Source organism: Zosterops lateralis (assembly GCF_965231275.1).
Source record: "Zosterops lateralis genome assembly, chromosome: 3".
NCBI classification, from domain to species: domain Eukaryota; kingdom Metazoa; phylum Chordata; class Aves; order Passeriformes; family Zosteropidae; genus Zosterops; species Zosterops lateralis.
In genome coordinates, this window is record NC_139764.1 from 17,666,982 (window position 1) to 17,690,834 (window position 23,853).

Sequence of the window (23,853 nt, forward strand, 5' to 3'; positions counted from 1 at the left end):
GAAGAGTTAAATTCTGACTTAAATATCCAAGTGTAAGAGACCAAACTCTAGATTTTTTTTGTTTTAAACACCCCACCTTCCCATTTGCCATGTATCACTCAGTTCTCTCTCATTTACCCACCCACTCAACTAAAACATGCATCTCTCTTCTCCCATCCTGCATGCTATTCTTCTGTAATTTCATAGAAAATTTGTTTAGTGTCAGTACATTTTTCAGAACCATTGGCATTAAAAAAAATCCTCTAGGTGTATCTGTGCTGTAGTAACAAGCACGGTCACATAATCGGTCACAGTCCTTGCTTCAGGCAAGCACAGTCCAGGATGTCTGGAACAAATCTGATTGTACACATCGTGCTGTTTTTTCCAGCACAGTGTGATATTCAAAATAATTATTTTGGACAATGAAGCCAAACCAACTACCATGAGCTCAAAAGTACACACAGAGACTTCTGCAGCCACAAGCTGCAGGTGTGACCAACCATGAAAAGCAAAGCAGCTTCATGTACTTGTCACATGTAAATGTTACATCCTTAACAGCCAAAAGAGTTCCACTTCACTGAGCTTGCCACAAAACCAGGCTAGCACAGGAGGATATGTGATATCCAGCCTTAACACAGAAATTAAAAGCACAGTGTAAGGAGCACTGACTAGCAGAAAAGACAGCAGTGGCTGGTAGAAATCTGCAGCTGACTGGACTTGTATTAAAAGCTAGCTACACAGGAGGATGTGAAACTTTAGCTTTAAAGTAAAAAAAAAAAAAAAAAGAAAAGCACAGCAGACTAAAAGCAAAGATAAGCTCAAGTAGGCAAGGCATCTAACAAGGACTTTTTTGAGGGGAAGGCAAAAAATCCAGTATTTGTTAAAACAGATTTGCAAAAACCTTTTTCCCTGTAAATATGAAACACCCGAACACTAGTTTTTCCCCTCTACTTTATTCTCACGTAATTTAAAAAAATCATATAGTCCTAAGAGTCTGTACCTCTTTATGCTTTAGAAGAACTTCTGCTTAAAAGATCTTCACCTAACACTTGTAGAAAAAACAAAGAAAGGGAAAGGCTGGGAACAGTGATGAAGAAATATTTCCTTAAAAGATAAACAAAAAAACAGCTACAAGAATGGTGAAGAAAAGGTTATGGCAGCAAAATATCAGGGAAAAGAAATATTCCCTTAGTTAAAAGAAGGTAAGTTTGAGGCTGAATTTTCACAGACTGTCCAGAAAAGAAGCCTGGGAGCCACAGGCTCTAATTTTCCACCTGCGAGCACATTCATTCCCACACTTTGCAGGTGCAGCCATCCCATTCCAAACACTGTTTCCTTTCACAGGAAAGCTGCACAGCATGTTCTTCTGGGGAAATGCAGAGCTGACAGCTGAACTTGGGGCAGAAGCCCAGTGCAGCACACGGCAGATGCTGGAACACGTCCCCCCCTACAGAGTTGTGCATGCCAGACCCACCATGCAGAGCACCAGGGGGACCCAGCTCCATGGGGACACCCATACTAGGAACTGCTCTCACTTCCCAGGATTATATCCCAGTCTGCAATAGCAGAAAAGCCACTGGATACTGCTGAGTACAGAGCACCTAGCAAGATACTGAAAACTTCTTCCAGGAAAGAAAAAAGAAAACCAGACCAAAGCACACCTTTATTCCTTCACAGGAGGCACAGCAGTGTCACACGCTAAGAAAGAGATACTGTGGGGAGCAAAATGTGACTTCAGTTTTCCCTTAGAACTGTGGGAAGGGGAGAAAGGAAAAAGGCCCTGGATTGTTTAATAATTGTGCAGAAAGCAGCATTGCACCCACATTTTCAGAAAGCCACAAGAGTGTGTGGGTTCTCTGTTTTTGGAACAAGAGCACAGTGAAAGAAAGCTTGTTTACTTTAGACACTGTACAAAGACTTTTCTTTTTTTTAAATAAATGCTTGAAAGGATGCCTCTTCTCTGAGGAGTTAGCAGAAAATAAAAGGCAGATTTATATGTCTAATCTATGCAAATATCTACTCTACAGGGCATCACAAAGACTGCTTTATATCAGACAGTATGCAGATCCCAGGTGCTTTAAATATGCCAAAAGCAAGCACAGCATCTCCATCTGCAATGGCTGCTCACTGAGAACAGCTGGATGACTAAAAAGAGGTTGTCTAAGTAGCCTTCCATGAAATATGCTTTTTGCAAATGTGCCAATCCCCATACTCCCACCCAAATTACTCCTGCTATAACTGCTATTGAGTTTGAAGAGGGTATTTTTGTTGTTGTTGTTGTTTGTTTGTTTTGGTTTTTAAATTCTGTTTATCAGAAATTCTTCTAGAAATTTTCAAATTGTAGAAATAATGACATGGTGAAAACTCCTACTGTCAACTTAAAGGAATTATCATGGGGTTCTAATTAATCTGTGAAAATGGAAAATATCTGTGGGATTGGGGACCAGTAGAATGCCATGACCAGTGGCCAGGGAGATGATGGAGTCACTGTGATCTTGGAAGAGACAGGATTAAGATCAGGGAATATATACAGGTGGGAGCCTCAATTCAAGAGAAAAGAAACAGAGTAGAAGAGGTAGGAAAATAAGAGGTCTAGAGGGTAGGAAATAGCTTTCCTAAGAGAAGGCTTTATGCCAAGAGTACATTGCTATTGCACTGAAAGTAAGGCATAGCAACAATATTTGTGCCATGGCCACTACCAGAAAAAAAAAAAAAAAAAAAAAAAAAAAAAAAAAAAAAAAAAAAAAAAGTACTCTACAACTGGTACCTGCTTTCTGTATGTTTCCCTGGGACATCCTTGAGAAGCACTCATCACAGGCCAGGAAACTTGACTACCCTGAGCAGCCCCAGCATTTGCATTCAAAACCACGAATTGAACAAACTGACAATGTCCTGCAGGTGCTTCTTTCCCTGTCCCAGTGATTAACTTCATCCAAAGAGAAAAAAAAAAAAAAACAAAAAAAAACAAACCCAAAACACTAATATTTTCATTTTTAAGCAAGTGTTAATTTTGTAGCTAAGAAGGAAAGAACAGCAAGTCAGAGTCAGATCTGACCTACAATTAATGTGCTCCCCAGAGTACTCTTCACCTTATCCTTTCTTGCAGGTCTCAGAGGTTGGCTTCAAAGAGCTTAAATAAACTCTTCTGATGGTCTTGTCTTTTCATTTTCCTTACCACGGGCTGTCATATTATTAGAAACACCTCTTAGAAATTAACTACAGGCATCCCACATGAAGACATGGCAGTACTTGTGTTTATATGATAGGTGCCTGCAGCTCTACAGGTCCTAAACAACCATTTACATGGCCAGCCCAATTCACCCACTCAGCATCAATCCACAGTTTGAAATTATGGGGTCATTTGGGCACAAACTGAAATACATGTCATGCCTTCTAAACATAAACCCCCTTCTTTATTGCAAGGATGACTGAACAGATTTCTCAGAGTAAGAGTGGAATCTCTCCTTCCATTAATATATTCCATACCCAATGGGAAATGGTCCTAGAGCAATCTCCTCTAGTTGACCTTGCTCTGAGCAGACAATCTCCAGAGCTACCTTACAACCTCAACCATTCTGCAACTGCTGCTTGCATTTCACTTCAGTGAATCATCTGACCTTCCCACACTGTGGCACCCTGTGAGGGACAGCACTGACTTCTCACTGCACTGCTATTCCACTCCCAGCATATCACATGTGGACAGGTTTCCATCAAGTCTGTCCAGCACTGGGACACGCAGTGCTCAGAGCAGTGTTACTCACCCTCACTTCTGCCTCCACACTTGGCTTGTCAATACAGGAGTTACCAGAGAAACCAGGAAGAGCTCCTGACCACTACCAACACCTGCAGGCAGTTAAAATCCAGGGGCCTGGAGACATAATTAGCATTTTATACTTCCAGCAGTAATGATAAGATGTAAAGGAGTTATAATCTTATAAATACTGTCCTGTTGGTATCAGGATTCTTCCTGTTGGTCCCAACCACCAAACAACAGCCAAAGACAAAATGGTTCATGTGTTGTTTTGAAGAGATTTTTCAGATGATCTTTCAAATAAAATTATTAAGGAACACTACCTCAGAGCCAGTGACCAACACCCTAAGTAATGCTCCTCTCAACTAAGAGCCTAAAAGACTTGCATCATTTCCCTCTTTGCAATGACAGTATGTCAGACACAGGAGGTTGAAGTCACTGGAAACAGGAAGGAATATTCAGTTGGGTGACAAATTTCTCAAAACCAGCTATCAAGTCCATAATCCTACAGATCAGAGGCAGAGTAAACCAGCTCAGGAAACCAACTCCCCAGTTTTTGAATACTTGTACATTATGTCAGTGTTTGCTGAAGCATTCTCAGAAGACTTCATCATCTTCAAGGAATATTAATCAACCCTGGAGTCTGCAATTAACTAAAAGCTTGCTGCTGAGAGATGGGTTTCACCTCCAACTCCAAACACAGCCAGGTAAGCTCAGGGCTGGAGGTGTTTCCATTTAGAGAAGGTTACAAAGGTGACAGGTTCACTGCTGGAAGTACTGTCACCACCTCTCCATCTTCGGCCTTTGGTGTTGGGGTTGGGTTTGTTTGTGGTGGTTCTGCAGCCTCCCAGAAGGGGATGAAGTGTCTCATCACAAGTTCTGCATTTCAGGCAGATTTGTCATTTGTACCTAAATATAAGTCAAATACATAGGCACTGAGTGGGTGAGTCCAGTGCCTACCTCACCATCACATGTAATCATGTCATGATCAAGTCTAATCCTAGAAGCAGCCAGTATCAAAATGAAAACAAATGTTGAATCAGTTTACCAAGAGCCAAAAAAAAACCCTATAAGCCCAAATCCATCGGTGCGTCTAATCAGATTTTAAACTAAGCCTTTCTCTACCAGTTGTTTCAGAAGAATCCTGCAGGTCCCCATAGTTGCCTGAAACACAAATCTACCTATTGCACAGTTGAAGGTTTGCCGCCATCACACCATCCACAGTGCAGCAATTCCACTCCATGAAACAAGCTAACAAATATTAGCAGACTATTCTATGTCTGAAACCCTCTAGTAAACTGCTGGCTTTGCTACACACCTTTAAAGAAACATAAAAGGCTCTCATAAGACTCTGCAGCTTATGCTATCAATCACTTCAGAAAGAAAAACAATTCAGCAGCCACTCCAATTGAGAGTGCTGTGAAGTTCAATTGTCACTGAAATGCTTTGTTATTACCAACCTGGGCAGAATGAGCAAATATACCTCTGCAGGTGAGCTATGAATGAGCAATCAGCACTGCAGGCTGCAGCTTGAAGAGATTATAGCATCCAAGTAGCTACAATGCTTCCTTGCACACAGCCAGCCAGGATTGGGCTGACAAATTGAGCAACACAACACTTCAGACATTCCGTCTGCATGTTAAAATAATTCTGAAGGAAAAGGTGCTGAGGCTTCCCTCTCCCAGCATGTACAAAGCAGGAACACACAGATACAGACAAGCATCAGTGTTTGGTCTGTTCTCAGAGAAACTGAAGTTTTACGATGCTTTTATCCCACTCTTTGGCAAGAATTCAGCACACACAGTAGTCAAGGGATGGCTTGACAGCTGCCATTTCAAGATGCAACTTTTTCACATTCTACCAACACCAGCTCTCCTGTTCACTGTCAAATAAAGATCCTTTAAAATACACAATCCGCAATATAAAATATTGCTTGATATCTGGCATGCCTTCTGGAATTCAGGCCATTTTTTCTTCACTATTTATATATATATATTTATATATATATTAATGTATATATTTTTATATATAGATATATTTTTTTCCTATGACCATGTGATGAATTCCAAGTTTTCAGCAACAGCAGGTTTTTTTCAGTGGCAAAGCTTTTGCCATCTGAAGCCTTCACCCACTTATTGCAGGCTTTACCTTTAGCTGTGCTGATACAACTTAGCTCAGACTAGATAAATAAGATTATTTTGGTTAAAAAGAAAACAATTCCACCCCTTTTTAGGTGAGGTGGGCTTTTTTCTCCTCACTCTCTTTTTTGTATTATTAAATTTCAATGCAGCACAGATGTGCAAAAACCACACAGTGATGTGGTTTACAAAAATAGCCCCCCAAAACAGTTGGATTGTTACAACTGCAGCACAGGGCTCTGAATAAAAGAGTAATTCCCACTGAAGTTGTTTGCAAAGGTACGCCCTGATCGTAATTAAAGGACTAATGCCCTCTTTAACAGTTTTAATGTTTTTGTGAAGCATAAGGGAAAATCAAGAGTGGGATGAGCAAGACCTGGGGAAAAAAATGCCAAAGTTCACTTTCACTAAAGCACACGTAGGCTTAAGAATAATAAGCTAAAACTCTTACATAGAGTTCCTTTGTATGTGGCTTCTTTTTCATCAGTGGAAAGTTACAGAAGAAAAACCATGGTCACCATGGTCCTTTTTAAAATTCATGTCAGATTTTTAATCATATAACAATTACTCCCATTTTTTCCCTGCAGTTGGTCATACACAACCATTCAGTGAGACGGCTTTTTTTTTTTTTTTTTTTTTTTTTTTTTTTTTTTTTTTTACTTCTTTTTCTTCTTTATGTCTTCCTAAGCAGACATAATCGAGTGGTGACTTCTCCCTTTTTTTCCCATCTGGGCAATCATCAGGAAAGGAAATAACCTGAGCAAATACTGAATGCTAGAAACAGAGCAACTGTTTATCTGAGATGCTCTATCCCAGCCCCATTCTCTCCCAGCTCTATCACAGTACTGTGAACAGGGGGAAGCACATACCTTGTCACCTCCTGCTGCAGTCGGGAAACGCTGGGCACATAGAACATTACCCCAAAGAAAAGCAAAGGCTCATTGGCAAATTTGTCCAGCTGCTTCTTCAGAGGCTTTTCCAGTTCAACCCAGCGGTCTTGCTGGCTCTTGGTGAGAAACCAGAGGCCAAAGTAGTGAGTCTAGATAAAGAAACACACAGGTGTCAGTTTACCTTTGCCAGCTAGATCACTCACACAGTGTCATAAATGCAGGTAAGAACAGATGGCATTGTGTACATTTTCCCACATGCAAAATCAGAGTAATTTCTTTTTTACTGCCCTTTTCTGTAGGACATTTTGAAGACAATGACAAATTAATATTGCAATATACTTCACAGAACACTTTCTGCCTCCTACCATCTCTCCCAAATGCATATTGAAGAGCTCTACCTGACATGGTGGCACAGGTGACATAAATGATTTACAGAAAGTGTCTGAGTCTTTGTTTCCTTGAGTGACACCTGCGCTTTGTGAACAGACAGCAAACACTAAGTGTGAATTAAAGTGCAAAAGCTCCATGAGACTTTGGATCAGACCCACTGTACACAAATGACAAGGACTCTTCCAACTAAAAAAAAAAAAAAGAATGCAAACCCATATGCATATGTCAAAATGTATCTACCAATACCAGAACCATTTTCCCAACAAAGAGTTGTTTACTCTTCTTTTTTTTAATGCACACACAAGGTTTTATGATGGCCAAGTATACACTTAGAATATGCATATCACACACAAGTTGTTTGCTCTAGGCTCTAGAGAAATGCCAGGTTGGAAACCTCAGCTGTTTCCGGCCCAGTGCAAATCTCGACGGCTGTAGCAGCTACTGTGTGAGCCACATGGGACTGCTGCTGGTGAAGAGGAATTAAGACAGAACAGAACTCAGAACTAGAGCTACAAAGTGACAATAAAGCAGCTGAAGGAATAGCCAATCCATCTTGAAGGATTTTATTGAAAAGCACTTAAACATCAAGTACTATGACCACAGATCTGAAGAAAAAGTGAAAAACATTGTAGCAGACAAGTTGCAGATGTTAAACTTCACAAAATCCAGCATGAACAGCCTGTTTTATGCTGGTACGGATGTTTCTATAAAAACCATTGCACACAACATGACTTAGCACACAACACAAGGACAAGTAATACAATACCAGAAATTTTAAATGTTTACAAATAGCAACAAACCAGCAGGGGAAACACTCCAACTACTTTATAGCTGAGGGCATGCAAGAGACAATCATGCAAAACTTTGAATGGGAGCACAGGTGTACTTACTTTAGAGTCTCATTACATACGTATTTTCAACTTGGGACAACATCCAGACTAGCATTTAACTAAGGTGATAACTAATTCAACTTGATTCATCAATTAAGCCTGACAAACAGCTTGAGCACTGCTAAGACTGGTACAGTGAAGCAAACTTTTTCTTTTGTTGTATTTCCTCATAGAAATTAAAGGTATCTTCAATAACTAAGTCAATCAATCTATCTAGGGCACAAATAAATCAAGAAGTCACCATCTCCCACAGGATAAACTTCAAACAAAACTAACCTCACACATGGTCCCTGACATATTTCTACTCTCCCTTTGTAGTCACCAGTGGATAAAAAGTTCTTTCTGATGAGTTCACCATGGTAGTAATTAGATTAAAATGAAGGTGGGAGGGACAGTGGAGGCAGCAGAGAAAAGGAATTAATGTGAAGGCAGAAAAAAGCAGTGATTTTACCACCTCTTAAGGGAAACCCTTTAACACAATTGGAAATCTGCAGAGCAGCTCAGTCTCAGCAAGAAACAGCGTGGAGATGCAAAAAACAGAGCTTCCATACAACTTGAAAAAGTAAACATTAAAAACACCTAGAACCCAAATTGGAAGTGTGAAGTACTTGTAAATCATCTAGCAACAAAGAAGATTCGGAGTCTGAAGCCTAAAACAGTTATTTGTGGAATTAAGATATTGCAATAAACAGCTCGAATGAGCACAGTCCCTCCCCTTTGAGTGGGAGCTGGGAGACAGCACAAGTTTAAATTTGCCACAGTAGAAAGGCTCTTCAAGTAACAAATCCAGAAGCAATTCCAAGGAACAAGAAGTAAATGAAATATAGAGTTGAAGCTTCTAGATTACAGTAGGTACTGTGGAGCAAACATGTCAGCATGCATTTTGCACAACTAAAAGACAATTTTCCTGGAAAGCAGCCTGGAGAGGATCAAGCTGAAGCACAGGAACTGATTGCAGAGCAGAGCTCATGTCACAGATTCATGCACTTTGGAGAGACAGCCCACACAGTTATGTGAACATCAGCTCCCTGTTACCAGCAACTTTACTTGTTGAAAACATAATGTTTTTTAAGAACCCACAGTGGAGGACTTCTGTAGCCACTACCGTACATGCCTGAAGAGACTCTCCCCCAAGGAATATCAGTAATCCCTAAAAAGGGACAGAAGAATGTGGGACTGGAAATGGCTGGACCATCAAGTTCAGCAGGCTATGAGAAGGCATTTGGCTCTCCAGAAGCCAACTCATGCCATGCCCTCCAGTCCACAAATCACCCCAAAAAATTAGTTGAGGTTATAAAAACACAGGATCTTCTATCTAGAAGCAGCTGATTGAAAACTAGGTTGATTCCAAAAACTGGTCTGTTTGTCCATCTACACAAAGTGAACCACTGACTTAACTCTGATTTCCCTGGAATCAATATCTGCTGTCAGATCTGTCAGCCTCTGAAGTAACACATATTGCCCCTGAGGTCTTAAAATTTGCCTTACCTATCACACATGACTTCATACGTGGTAGAAGGAAATTGGTTTACACTCCTCCAGGAGCTGTGGTCCTCTGCTAAAGCAGCAAACAAGAACCAGAGCACTTGGGTGCCCTAATGAAAAGGTGAGTCTCAAAATACGGTGAGTCAGGACACAGGGCATACAAAACCGCACTGGGAAGTCCTCAAATAGGTGACATTATAGCTGCCAGTTCAGAAGGCAACACATTTGTTTTGGACTTGGCTTTAGCCATCCTCCCAAGTCCAGAACTACCCCTGCCTTTACGTTGGGCCAAACAAGTAGAATTGCCAACTTCAGGAGACGACAGAAAATTACTAAACCAGCAAATGTCCTTCTAAAAGATACATCAAGCCTAGCTCAGTGTTTGTTAGAGCATCTGGTTAAGCAGCCAACTAAATATTTTTCCTTGAGAAAGAGACAGAGTTCCAGCTTCTCCAGGCAAAAAACATTAAGCCCTGCTATCCCTGAACAGAGGAGAAGGTGCCATTTACAGCAGCCAATTATTCATAGAAGGTCTTTTGTCCAAACACTGCCTGAACCCCATCTCGATTTTGCTGGCAAACCAAGCCACACTCGGAGGCAACCTGGCTGCAAAACCTCAGGTTTCAGCTGTGCCCTAAGAGAAAGAGGCACCTTCTGGGGCACTAAAGTAAAGGTCAGAACTGCAGTAAAAGGCCACCTCTGCACAGGCATCTGCCTGTGGTGCTCAGCTCACCAACTTCCTGCTTTGGTTTGGGGCTTATAGGACCACAGTGATGGACATACCATTGTGAAATTTAGCTCACAAGAATAGTTTTGGTTGGAAGGAACCTTCTTGCCCTCTCCCCCACTTACAATACATCAGAGCATACCACCTCTATGCGTTTTAGCATTTTAGAAAGTGAATTTAAAAGGAGAAGGAAACATGAAAACTCTCAAGAGATTTGTACAGATTACTCTGCTACTTCAAGCAGGTTCACTTAGTCTAGAAGTGGAATGGAAAAATGCCATTATATTGGGGAAGAAATTCTTTTTACAATCTGTGCACATACACACAAGATTGCAAAATGGCTTTTTTTGACCTTGTCTTTCTTCTCCCTTCCTCCCCTCTTCTCACCTTTACCTTTTACATAATGCTGGAAAAAGAGCTCATTTTACTGGAACCGGTAACTGTTCAAGTAGAAGACCTGATGCTTTGTCAAGAGCTTTGCTGAAAAGGATAAAACCAGATTTTACAGTAGTTACATGGCTCCACTTTCTACTGACCTATTCCTGAACCCTGAGTCAGTCAGGCAGGGAGTTGCATTCCCCAGAGATCAAATAGAAATATGCATAATCCATTAGATACTGTTTTTCAGTCATGTGTGGTATGATCGACAGTCCCTCACAACAAGGCATAATCTCAAAGAGTTTTGCTTTTTAGCAGGAAGGGTTTGGACAGTTATTTATTTATTTATTTCTAAGAATTTGGATTGAGTGAGACGTGGATGCATTCCTAACTTGAAGGTAAAAGTTGTGGTACACCTGGGATTTATCTGAACATAAGGCCAAACAGGTATTACCTGAGACTGCATGGAGGAGACAAACAGGATTTCAGCACTGTTTTGCTAGCATGGGATTTAATTAAGGTTGGCTTATCCTTACTTGTACATCACAGTTTGTAAATCAGGATTTCTAAGAAAACACACATGCCATCTGCAGTTTTTGCTGCATTCAGGGAATTTTAAAAGTCTCTCTCTGATATGAATGCTTGCAAGGATTTTTGTCTCAGTATACTTAACAGGCTTCTCTACTCAGCTATCCAAGTTGCACAAATCTTGTAGAAATTTCAGCTTTGTCAAAATATTTTTGACCCTTCTGTAGAATTTGTCTGGACAGTGAGTTCAAAAACTATGGTAAACCTAAAGAGGACAGGGGACAGTCATCAATTTACTTCATAATCCTCACAAACAGTGGTGGGAAGACTACAGAGGCAGAAGAAGAATTGCACTTGGGGTCTGAAAGAAAGAACAGCACCAGGTACCTCCAAGCTTGCTAGCTCCAATTATTCCTCATCCAAGGAGCAAAAGAGGATACAGGGAGACCCTCTCAGAGTTGAAAGAGGTAGGTAATTCTCTCCTTAAAAAAACCCAAAACACCCACTTCTGTCAAAAAATGCTGCACTGTTGAAATCTGAACTTTACAAAACCAGTTCAATGTTGCCAAAACCTTGTTTAGAAAAAAAAAGCAGGGAGGGTGATGAAAGAAGGGGAATGCGTTCCAACAACATCAAAGCATTCTCTTCTATGTTGTTAAAATATTTTTTTATCTTGAAATACAAACTTTTTGTGCTGACATATTTCTTTTTGCATGACAGAAACAATTTTGAAAATTAAAAAACCCAAAGCAATAGAAAATCCCCATAGAACTGAACACTGACCAAAATAGCTTCCTTTGCTACTCTACTGTCTAATTTAATTTCTCTGGAAAATTTTGGAACTTCAAGCTTTGTTCCCAAGTGGAACAAAACACATTCTGAAATCACAAAATGCTTTGTGGACAAGAACACTAACCCACTGACAGAGCTATTGTTTGCAAATGCAGGTGGACCTCCAGAGAGAATCAGGAGGCCCCAGACTTTTGCTGCACCAACTAGATAAGCTCACAAGGAACATGAGGAGAATCACTTCATTCATTTCACTACTTCCTGCATTGGAAGGAAATAGAGAAGTTAGGTTCTTCCCTAAGGACACCCTAAGGCATCACCAATAGAATGGAAAAAGAAGGGAAAATTATTTATTGATAAATCTTCATCTCTATAAGAAACAGGGGGATATGATTCTACTAAAATTCATATTCAAAAAAAAAAAACACCCCAGCATCAAAACCACAAAACAAAAACAACCAAAAAAACCCAACCCCACCCAAGTATGAAAAACACTACACAATATTCCCTCTGCCTGCACAGTCTCCAGCCTATTCTGGACACACACACATAGAGTGGGATTATTTTCCCATTCTTTCTCATTATAAAAAAAAAAAGAATTTTTGTTTAGTTTTCAGATATTTTAGTTATTTGTATGCTACTCTCCAGCTGCCCCCTACTACCATGGGACAAGACACTGCAAAAATTTTAATTTCCCAGTTGTGCTTACAGAAAGTATCAGCCAGGACAGCCAGATGATAACACAGCAACTTCCTGCCAATGGTTTTCCACTTAGGATTTGCAAAAGTCTAGAAGCATGTAGGATACACATAGGGAACACACAGGAGGTAAGAAAAGTCAGTTCATTTGTGCGATGCATATTGGAGAGGTATTTCTTTAAAGGATTCAACACTTAAACACCAAACTCTACAGCGAGAAATAGACAATAATGGATTTCAATCTTGAATAAAGACTGGTTTCTTCAACCTTTCCAGAAGCATTGGCAATGTAAAAGAAGCCTTTCAGGATTTGAGATGTGAAATATTAAACAAAAAAAGGGAAGAAAAAAGCCACCATCCTCCAGCTGTTCCTAGTAAAACACAACTATTGGTTGCTACCGTTGCCTACTTCAGTTTTATATTAAGAAGAGTATTTATATGAAGGAGGATGTTTAAAAGCCGGTAGTCGCCTTCCCGCTTGCATAATTCAGCCCATCAGTGCGGGTGAAACCAGGGTTACAGTCAGAAAAAAGTTACTGTAACTTGTCCTTTGGCAAAAAAATTACCACTCACGGCTTTCTAAGAAAAGGAACTTCACGTTACAAAGAGCTCTCAAAGCTGTGATGGATGAGCGGCCGCCCAAAGCCCCGAGCGCCGCTCCGCCGTCACTTCTCATGCAATCACAGTGTGTTTGTCCAAGCTCCAGCTGCTGATCATATCTGGCCAGCCCCGAGAACAACACGACTCAAAGGCACAGACGGCCTGAGCTAAAAACGTGCCCAATTACCCAGTGACAGATGGCCTGTCCCGGGCTACCCTTACCTCGCGTAACTCCAGCCTCTGAGCCACAGCCTCCAGGCACTCCTGCCCCGTGCTCTCCACGGACAGGGTGCACTCGATCACGTTGCTGTCCAGCAGACGGATCCTGGTCACGAAGCAGTTCTTGCTGAGGACGTTGTAGCGCCGGGTCCGCCGCAGTTTGAGCCCGAAAGGCATGGCTGGAGGCTGGAGGCTGCAGGGGCTCTGCAGCCCCTTCCCCGGGCTCTCCCCGCCGAGATCAGCACGCCTGTCCGCTCGCCTCCGGGGCTCCTCCGGCTGGCACTACTCTCCTCCAGAAATGGAGGTACCTGTCCATTCCTGGGGCAAGCTCCGAGGGATTCCTGCAAAACACAGGTGGGTAAGTAGGCTGAAGTGCCAAACAAGGTGTTGCTGAAGTTCAGCGGGAAAGAAAAAAAGTTTAAACGTCACATTTAAAACTATAAAATAAACACCTCCACAGGCAGGACTGCCAGGCACTTAGTACCTATCCCAAATGAATACCTTATACAACAAATCTTCCAAAATACTGTTTAGGCGCTGAATTTAAAGCGCGGATTTAATTGCAAAGCCGTTCTTTGAGAGGCTCAGCACAAACAGCAACTCTACAGGGCACTCCTCCAGAGGTGCTAACTCTCCCACCATTACCTCCACCACAGGGGTCTATAACATAATCTCCCAGTTTTCATGCCCTCGGGCCAAGTTTGAAAAAGTTTAAAAAGCTAAGGAATAGAGGCACTGAAAAGAGGTGCGATCTTGAAAGAAGAAAGGCTGGCTGCAGTCCGCAGGAAATGCAGGCACTCAGCACCTCCGGAAAAAAAAAAAAAAATCAAACCTAAAATATGCATGTGAAAAGCAAGAAGCATCCGAGCCATTTGAGAGGAGCCTCCTCTGAGGCAACCCCTCGCGTTTTGCTGGCTCCCAGCTCCAAAGCCAGTCTGCAATTCGCCCTTCTGGGGGGAGTGAGTAATGGCAGGAACGTGGTGGCTGCCAGAGACCAGGGCAACACCGAGTGGGAGGAAGAGAACACACATTCTAGATACTGTTTCTAACTAGTACTCCTAAAATTTATCATGACATATGCAACTGCTGAACCAAATCACAAAGTAGATAGAAGAACTAGAGATACAGAAGTAATGATATTTAAGAAGTTATGATCCTCACCTGCAAGAACCATTTCTTTTAAAGTGAAACAAACCAAAAAAGTTTAGTTAAGAGCAGGTTCAAGGTAAACTAAAACAAAGCATTTGCATTGACATAACCAGCTCTAAAATGCCACCTTTCTGTGTGCTGAGAGGAATGAGGCAAATCACAAATGACTTGCTACCAGATCTTTCTGGTTTTGTTTGAATGTTCTGGAGCAAAAAAATAGAGGAACAGTAATGGTGGCATTTAAAAGTCCATTCCTCTCAACCAATAGAACTGCGAATTAAAAATTAGATCCCAGTTCCTTACTTCTCAAGTGAAGCAACATACAGTGCCAGCAGAGTATGCATCACTTGAATGCATCAGCTGAGTGTGACATTTCAAACAGACAGTACATTGCCCACACATATCCCTTGGCACAGAACTGCATGAATCAGTTATTTTTACTTTTTACTGAATTTAGTTGCTATAGAGATTATTAAAAGCTGCCCAATTGACTACAGTGGTTATCATTACACTAGAAATATAACTATCATATTTTTATTTTCCAAAGCCAGTATAAATTGACATTTATTAAGGAGTTAGAGCAACACAAACAAAACAAACAAACAAAAAAAACCCATACAAAGAGAAAACCACTGGTTAGGTGTGCATGACTAGCCTAGTAGTCTACCAGTATCACCAGAGAAAAGCCTAGAGACTGAGAAGGAGCACTTCTACTTGACTGAAATGCAAACAAACCTATCAAATTAGCTGCTGTGGTTTAATCTCCCATTTTTAGCTTTCATGGGTACAGACATAATGTATTGTTTTCACATAATTGCAAGAGAGAACTGTTGTACCTTACATCGCTCTAACATCAGAAGCCATCAAAGACATATAAACACATCCTCACAACAATCTGATGAGGCAGGGACAGGTTACCCAAGACACAGAAAAGGAATTGGAACAAACATTCACCAGCTTGTCCAACAGTGCTCAGGAGAATGGCTGCAGAGCTCATACTAAACCATGCAGGACAGGCTACTGCTTTAACCCCTGGCCAACTACTTGCCAACTACCTTGCTGACCAACCTATCTGGAACTGCTGCCTGAATCTGAAAAGTGGGGAGAATGAAAGGAAATTACAGAGAGGGAAGGGTGTGGAGGACTACATCTTATCAAAAGCAGCATTTTTGTTCAGTCTCTGGCTTTGCAGATTATTTTAAGCTGGACACATGCTGAATTTTAGCTAGCCAGTTCAATTTCAAAAATGACATTTATTTTCATTACTGTTAGTTGCATACATTTCCTTGCAGAGCATGAGCCATTCTCTGTACAGTAATTGTACAGTTAGCAGTAGCCTAAGGATGAAATCAACGTTAGTTAAAAACTCCCAAGTGTTTTGCCTTGCTGTCCAGGTACACCTACAGCTGGACAAGCCACCCCAGAAGGTGTGTGTGCAAACACACTATTTGGAATGAACACATCAGCTCCTGTATACCAGAAATGTCAACATGGATTGGACATCAATCGCTCTAAGTTGTATCACACACTCAGGTAAACAAGGCCAGTATTTCCTGCCCTTTAGAAAGGCAGAAAAGGAACAGTTTTCCCTTAATTCTGCTGAGGGCAAATCAGCCAGCACCATGTTCTCAAGGTGCAGATGTACAAATGGGTTAATGGATGCATTTTGTATCATACCGACTTGGTTTACTTTTTAACTTAAATATATATATGAATGCCCAATGACATCTCTCTCACATGAAAGGTCACACCTAAAGTAGTTTCCAGTTAAAGAATTAAATGGGATGGCAATGCTGGAAACACTTAAAACCAGCTCAGATTGGCCCAGCTTGTAAAAACCATTAATTCTCAAATCAATGCAGGTGTCTCAGTTTTTTGTTTACACATACTCTGGATATCTGACCAACTTTTCATTGGGTTTTCTGTTAAGGTTACTAAGTAAAATCTGAAAGACCAGGCACCTAAATGTAAACTAGGTTCTTCAAGGTTTCCATCATCTTCAAACCATCAGGAGCATTCATTTTTCCTCATGCTTATTTTGTAGATGACTGAAAAAAAAAGATGCCATTGGGAGACAGAAATGTTTTGGTCTTCCAAATGAAGGATTATTCCATTACAGGATCTCCTTTCCCCATTTAGAGGTTGCCTGGGAAAAGCAATGTCCCTAACAAAGTAATCCCAACTGTGCAGGCATTCACAACATTCCCCTCCTCAAACCCACACTTCCACTTAAAACACAACCAAACCAGTGAAACTAATGCAAGCCTATAAACAGCTTATCAGATAACCATGAACTTGTTCTAATGTTAACAAAGGATTTCTGTTGAGAGTATTTCAGGTGTGAAAGGGAGATATATCATCTTATAAACTGATGTTTTCTGATATTTTCTTTTAAGAATTTATTTTTCTGAAGAGAAATTACACTGGGCTCCTTTGGGTACTTTTTTCTTTTCTGTTTATCAGTGACTCTCTGCAAATTATGCTCATTCTAAGAAGTATGCTGAATTAAACAGGGTTCTTAATTAAAGTGTAAGCTTTGGAATTTAAACATTCTACTGACTGGAAATTCCTTATGTTTAAAGTACATTCTCTGTAGGTCTACAAAACACACAAAATCTTAAAGTCCTTCAACCATTTCTCAGAAAACAGCTACCAAAAAAAAAAAAAAAATGTATCCTAAATGCAGTTTCATCAGTAGGAAGACACAGAGATACAATATCTGTGGATTCTTGGTAAAACTTGGTATTTCCTTACTTCATCAGACCAAGTGAAACTGAACAAGACAGCTCCTTTGCTATTACAGACATTGGAATCAGACTTTTTATGGTATTTACTTAAAAAAAACATAAGGATAATGTGGAATGGGGAAGACCAAAAATGGGAAATCGGAATAAAGAATGAAAACAAATTTCACACAGAATAAAATTAAACCTTTAATCCACGATCTCATGCTAAGCACAACACAAGTTCTCCTAAGAGCCTTCACCAGCAAAAAGCTTAAAGAAAACCATATATGTCTCAGCTCAAGACACTCTTACTTATCTCTTTCTCTTTGTGTGACTGAAGAGAAACATCTCTATTTGCCTGCAAGCCTCACCAGCACAGTCGGTGCAAAGGCAGCAAACACAGAGGTATGCATCTCTCTAACAGTATTTGATTCCTCCACAGCACCACTGCATCTTGCAAGGGGGGTGAGAAGGAGTCCTTGGTTATTCTTGCAAAAAAACCTTCCCCCACTGTTGAATCATAGGATACTGCTGTTCATATACCAAAAGGGAGGGAGGGGAAAAAAAAAAGGCATAGCTCATACAACCAAGAATATCTTTCAAACAAGATATTCTTGTTTGAAATATGCTGGGGACCAAACAAACATCTTCATGATGATAGAGTTATAATGATTTAGGGAGGCAAAGGTTAATCCATTAGTGCTACCTCTTAGTGACATTAGCAACTATCCTTCTGCACGGGCCAGTCCTGCATGAAGAACTAGATCAGATTCACACTGTGATATGCAGCATAGAATTGTTTCTTATTTTAAGAAAACTTTGTTAGTTTCTGCATAAAATAGAAACTCTCCCTGTGAGTTTAAATTACCTGATGCAGATAGAAAATTGTGCTTTTCCAAAACAGTAATTTTCTTCTTGTCATTTTGGGGTTTTTATGAGCCATTACAGTGAAACCAGGTCAAACCACTACTACACAAAAAGCAAATGAAGTAATGCTTTACACATTTTCCAATCCTAAAACCAAAAGAAGCTGGAAATACAAAAAAAATTCTTCCTTAGTTCTCCCAAAATCAGCTGATTTTTGTTTGTTAGTAATTTTAAAAGATGGACTGAAGGGATCAAGGGAAGCCGAGCTTCTTGGTATTTCATGAGGAAAAGGCCATAGAGCAGAAGCTGCTTTGTGAGGTGAAGGGCACTGCTCACTGGGCATTCCTTCACTTTCTTAAATTTATTTGAAGGCCAGAAGTGAAGAAAAGCCTATAAATAATTAAGGCTGATATAACTCAGGACATTTTCAAGAAGGTGACTCTCTTCTCTATTACAGACAACAGGTACAGAGTGTACCACATTCAAAGGAGCACAAAAAAAGAATAAATATCATCCGATCCGAAATGCACTTAAAGCAGAACGGTTTCCTTCACTTCACTTGCTTTTTTGTGCAATTTCTGAAACTCCAGGAAGAAAGCAATTATGTCAAACTGCAGCCTGTGTTTACCAACAGCACCTGGCAGCACTCCAGCATTCCTGGCACTGCAGGAGCAGCAGCACACCTAAGGGAAGTATGTAACCCTGGGCTGGGCAGGGACCGCAGCACGGCACGGCAGCTGCAAGTGTGTGCTGGCCTGCAGTTTTAGGGAAGAGTAAAAATAACAGTGCAGGGGAGACAAGGTCTGAAACATTCCATCTCCATCTAGCTGTGTCCAGAGGAGGAGATCTCTCTCCCTGTGAAACAGCTTTCTCTCCCTTGAGTGCTCTCATGGGAGAGTTTCATGCAGGTAGAGCACAGCAAGGAACATTTCTGTGCCTGACAAGGTGTCTGTATCCCGCCCAGTCATGGGTGGAAGGCTCATAAAACCTGATAAACTCTCAGGAGTCAAATTCATCTCTGGATATATGAAAGCAGATTTTTAACACTTACATAATAACAAATCTGCTGCAAGGCCACTGTCTTCAACTACTCGTTTATACAGTCTCTAGTGAGACAAGAGTCCTCATCTTCAGGCATTTAAATCTCCTTAAAAATTCTTGCAGGCAGGAATTTAAATATTTCCCTAATTCAAACAGTAATAAAACTATTAACACTCTCACCTCTACATTCTGGAAAAGGAGTCAAATTACAATTTGATTTAATTTTTGTAACTAATACTCTATGCAGAACTTTTAGAGTCTGTAAGCATCTGGAGATCCCATACCTATGTGCACGAACAGATGCCAAGGCTTCTCTAGGACACTGAACTCAAGAGAACTGCTACTGTTACTACTACTGTGAGTCATCAGACAATACTCAGCGGCCAAACATCAAAAAACCATCCCAGTTAGCATTTCTGCTTTCCCAGTCCAGTCACAGCTTTTCCTTTTCCAGGAAAACTTGCATTCTCCATCAGATCCACCTCTGCTGTAACAGATCTTTTTTGATCTAAATTGTTGTGTGTGTTCACTGTATCCAACTTGGGTCAGCTTCTGGTTTCAGCAGTCCAAATAAAACATCTAGAGAGGTTTAAATAAAGTCAAAATAACAACTTTAATTAATTCTGCCCTTTTCTCTACTTTGTGGCAGTACCCAAGAGAATGCATACTCAATAGTTCTGAGGCACATAGAGATTAGTACATGCACCACTTGTTATTCCCTCCTTGTCTCCCCTGCTAAAGTACCACACTTAATGTAAACACACCCTTTTTCGTGCATCCACAGAACTCTGCAGTTTTGTGGGTACAAATCTGTCAGGCAGCACCTAGTTCCTCCTCTGTGACAAGGTCCACAGGCACCAAGTATTTCTATAGGTTCTAGTAAGTCTGTGTCCAACAAAGTTTCCATCCCAGATGAGATGTGAACTGCCCAAACTGCAAATTAGCCCTTTATCCATTACTTATCACTCCAGAATACCCAGAGCAATTCAACCCAGGTCCTTCTAAGCAACTATTGATGGAGAGCTCTTTTTGAGGTAGTCTAAGCATTCAAGTTAGGAATAACATCTGCATAAAGTGAATTACCTACATGATGCTTGCATTGCCATTGTGATCAGTTTTAATTCACATCATATCAGTAATGAAGGTGGAGTTACCACTCCCTTTGTAGAACTTTGTGTTCTAAAGTTAAAAAATAAAACAAAAACAACCTACCAAATCAAAATGCCAGACTCCAGTACTTTTCCCTTCCAAAAAGGGAAAGTACTGCCTGTCCAAGCCAGGTGTCTGCAGCAGCTCCACCTCTCTGTCATGGCAGGGTTTAGGTCTGCAGGGTACAGCAGGTAACCATTTACAACCCTCTCACACCTTGGCTATGTTATTGCAAGACCTCAAATTAGACATAGCCAAGAGCCTGGATGGCACCTGTCCAAGGATGCAGTTTTGTACCTGAGGCAATCTCATTTAAGAGCTCACTTCTGCCAGGAATGGAGAGAGGTCCTGATCTCTTCTCCCTCCCTTAATTCCAGAGCACATTACAACTTGCCTTGTGCCAGCTCTGAGAATCTGCTGGAACCTCCTCCTGGTTTAGCCACTTCACCTCCCTAACTTAGTAAGAAAATATGATCCTTTTCAGCATGGTTAGTGAGTTTAGATAGCTCACAGCAGAACTCAGAGTGAATAGCTCCTCTGGCAAGGGAAGAAAATAGCTCATCTTCAAGGGAATAAAAGAACTACACAGCTCAGAGAAGGAAAAATAAGAGGAATTCTACCTTAATTGACAGCAGTTGGTCAGGTTTGGAGAGCAGTTTGTGAAATCACAGCCCAAGGAACACTCCTGGTCTCAGAAGCAGCAGGGCTCCCCAGAACACATCCCCAGTATTCCTGTATTACAAAGCTATATTGGAATCAAAGTTGCTTTACCTGAAATAACTAGTTGATTGAAATTGCATTTTTTTTTTGTCCCCCTCTCCTCCAAAATACAGCATTCTGTAATTGAATGCCTGTAAGAGGAGTTAATATTGCAACATCTCTATGTGTTATGTTTTCTGCATGGGAAAAGCCACTCAGAAGAGGAGAAGCAAGACCAAGACCAGCATTCTGGTATTTTAGCACACCTTTCTTTTAGACCTGGCACAACAACTGGTCTGTAAGTGCCACCCTTCAGAAAAGGCACAAGATCCTACAGCCTAAATTTTCACTGAGCAGTTCCTAGCAATCAAAGATCAGGGAAGCCTAACTATTATTGTAAGGGTCAACTATTTAAAATCCATTATAATCAGGTGACTTAAAAATGTCTGAGAATATTTGACAGGATTCTTCACTTTTTGTCCCTATTTTACCCCTACTGGCTACAAGCAGTAGCAACACAGTATTGGTGCCATTTACTTTTCCTCCTAGTCAGTCAGCTTTCTAAAGGTTTTTGACTCCTTCAGACTTACTGGAACTACAGTGATTATTAAGAGGTTACATTTCCTGCTAAATGTGATTGATGGGCATGCAAAAACATTATAAAAACAATGAATGATATGCTTAGTAAAAACCACAGAAAAACTTCTTACAGCATGTTTCATTATTTTCTCATGTTACAAAGAAAGACATAAGTAGAACTAAGAAGTTCTAAACACAGGATAACGTGAAGAGCAGAATCAATAGCTCCAACAGATCCAAGTATTAGACAAGGGGTAAAATTATATACCCCAGAGCATTCTCACTAGTTAAACATCCACTACACAAACTGGTGCCAGTTGGTGTATAATTTTAAATAATGCAATAAAAACTTAATTAAAAAGAAAGATACAAAAGTTCAAACATCACCTATCCTGCTTTAATGGAAAAATATCTATCCTCAAGAGGTGGCTGCAGTTTCACTTCTGTACTGGGATTTTGCAATGGAACAGTTACAAGAGAGCACTTGGAGATTAGGAAGCAAATAGCCATACTGCTCATGAGACTGAAAGATCTACCTGCAGCTCATTACACGGCTCTGGTGTCAGATGGAGACTGAAAGCTGCCTACCTGGACTCACACAATGCTGCTCTCAGCTGAGATCCTGCTAAGATGTGTTACTGCAGCAAAATATGGTCTTATGCATTTATTTAAGGTATGATATTTCTGCTCCTGCCTTTCTTCTGATTTTAAAATGGCTTATACAAGTGAATTTTTATATTTTCTGATTAGTGGTAATGCTTGTGTACCTTCCATTCTTCATTTTTAAAAATCTCTGTCTATATATGGAAGATTGCAAAGTCTTTCAAATAAACAGAAACTGGGAAAACCTAGGTTATAACACAGATTATGGATTACATTATGGATACATTATGGATTTCCAATATGTATCACATTACCTCCAACTCTTGCAAAAGTCAAAAAGGTATTTGTTTCACATAAGGAGTTTGCAACATACGTGGATTTCTTGGCCCAAGAGGAAAGAAAGTGTTTTCTTATTATGTACAACTGGGGGAGAGGGAAAAGATCAACAAGAAGCACTGAATTTGCAACATCTCAAATGTTAACAATGTGGTGGCCACTCTAAACTGCCAACCTGCCCTTCTCCCTACAGGAACAAACTCCTGTCCTGCTCCCACTGATGTCAGTAACAAGACTGGCACCAAGTGAAGCAAGACCCATGCCTGCAGACTTGCTGTAACAATAAAACTTTGTTCAGTTTCCTGAAGTTTAGAGCAATGCTCTACTCTCCTGGAGAAGCTCAATTAGTCCCATTCAGTATTAGATAAAGAATGGAGATACTACAATGGAGAAGCGGCTGCAGGTAAGCAATGAGAGCCAAGAGTGACAGGGTGAAGGAAAAAAAAAAAAAAAAAAAGGGGGGGGGCAAAGAGAGAAGAAAAATAAAGTTAAAAAGGCATGCACGCTGTCAATCCCAAACCACAACCAGGCACATTTGGTTGCACAAATAGATACTTCACACAAGATCATAACATGAACTTTTGAACTTGCACAGAAAAAAGCTTCTCCGCTACTTAATGCATTAAAACAGCGACACTACAAAATGCTGAAAAAATTCCTTCAAGTTGTTTCAAAGGAGAATTATATTGTGGGCACATGCATGAAGAAGGCAAATCTGTTATCTTTACTGAATATAGGCCCTGATGTAAATCACACAGCCACAGCCTGTGAATAACTGCATTTGTTTCAACAGCAAAACACCTCATCTGAAGAGAATAGCTCCCGGAAATGAGCTAATGGTACTTTTCTTTCTGTATTAAAGGATTATTTTCCAGTGCCCACTGTGTGGGCTTAAACACTAGACTGAAACAGTCAAAATACTTAGAAGTAAGATTTATGGCTAAAAAGGGGGAGGCTAGGGGGGAACCTTCTTTGAAGTGATTGACTTCTTTGACCGGTGTCTCAGAACTACAAGGCTACAAAAGAACCCCTCTCTGTGAGCAGCCCCCTGCATTCTTCCTTCATCTCTGTGGCAGATCACATTGATAAACAAGATTTGAAAACAATTACCTGGGAATCACAGCACTGGATAGCACCTAGTAACTGAGATGCTATGAACAACAAATGTCTTTTTATTTTCTAATAGTTTTTAACAGAAAAACTCATATACCTCAAACACTACTTCAGCCATCAACATCAATC

The 23,853-nt window shown here is 40.5% G+C and overlaps 1 protein-coding gene across 1 annotated transcript in view; it reads right to left on the minus strand.

Annotated features, from left to right (window-relative positions):
* Positions 1–13,677, minus strand: part of PTPN14 (protein tyrosine phosphatase non-receptor type 14) — a 72,378-nt gene extending 58,701 nt beyond the window's left edge. The window contains exons 1-2 of the mRNA XM_083858095.1: positions 13,466–13,677; positions 6,738–6,907 (exon numbers count right to left, since the gene is read on the minus strand). Coding sequence (XP_083714221.1) covers positions 6,738–6,907; positions 13,466–13,639 — 344 coding nt within the window. The 5' untranslated portion in view covers positions 13,640–13,677. The remainder of the gene's footprint in view (positions 1–6,737; positions 6,908–13,465) is intronic.
* Between the last annotated feature and the right edge of the window lie 10,176 nt (positions 13,678–23,853).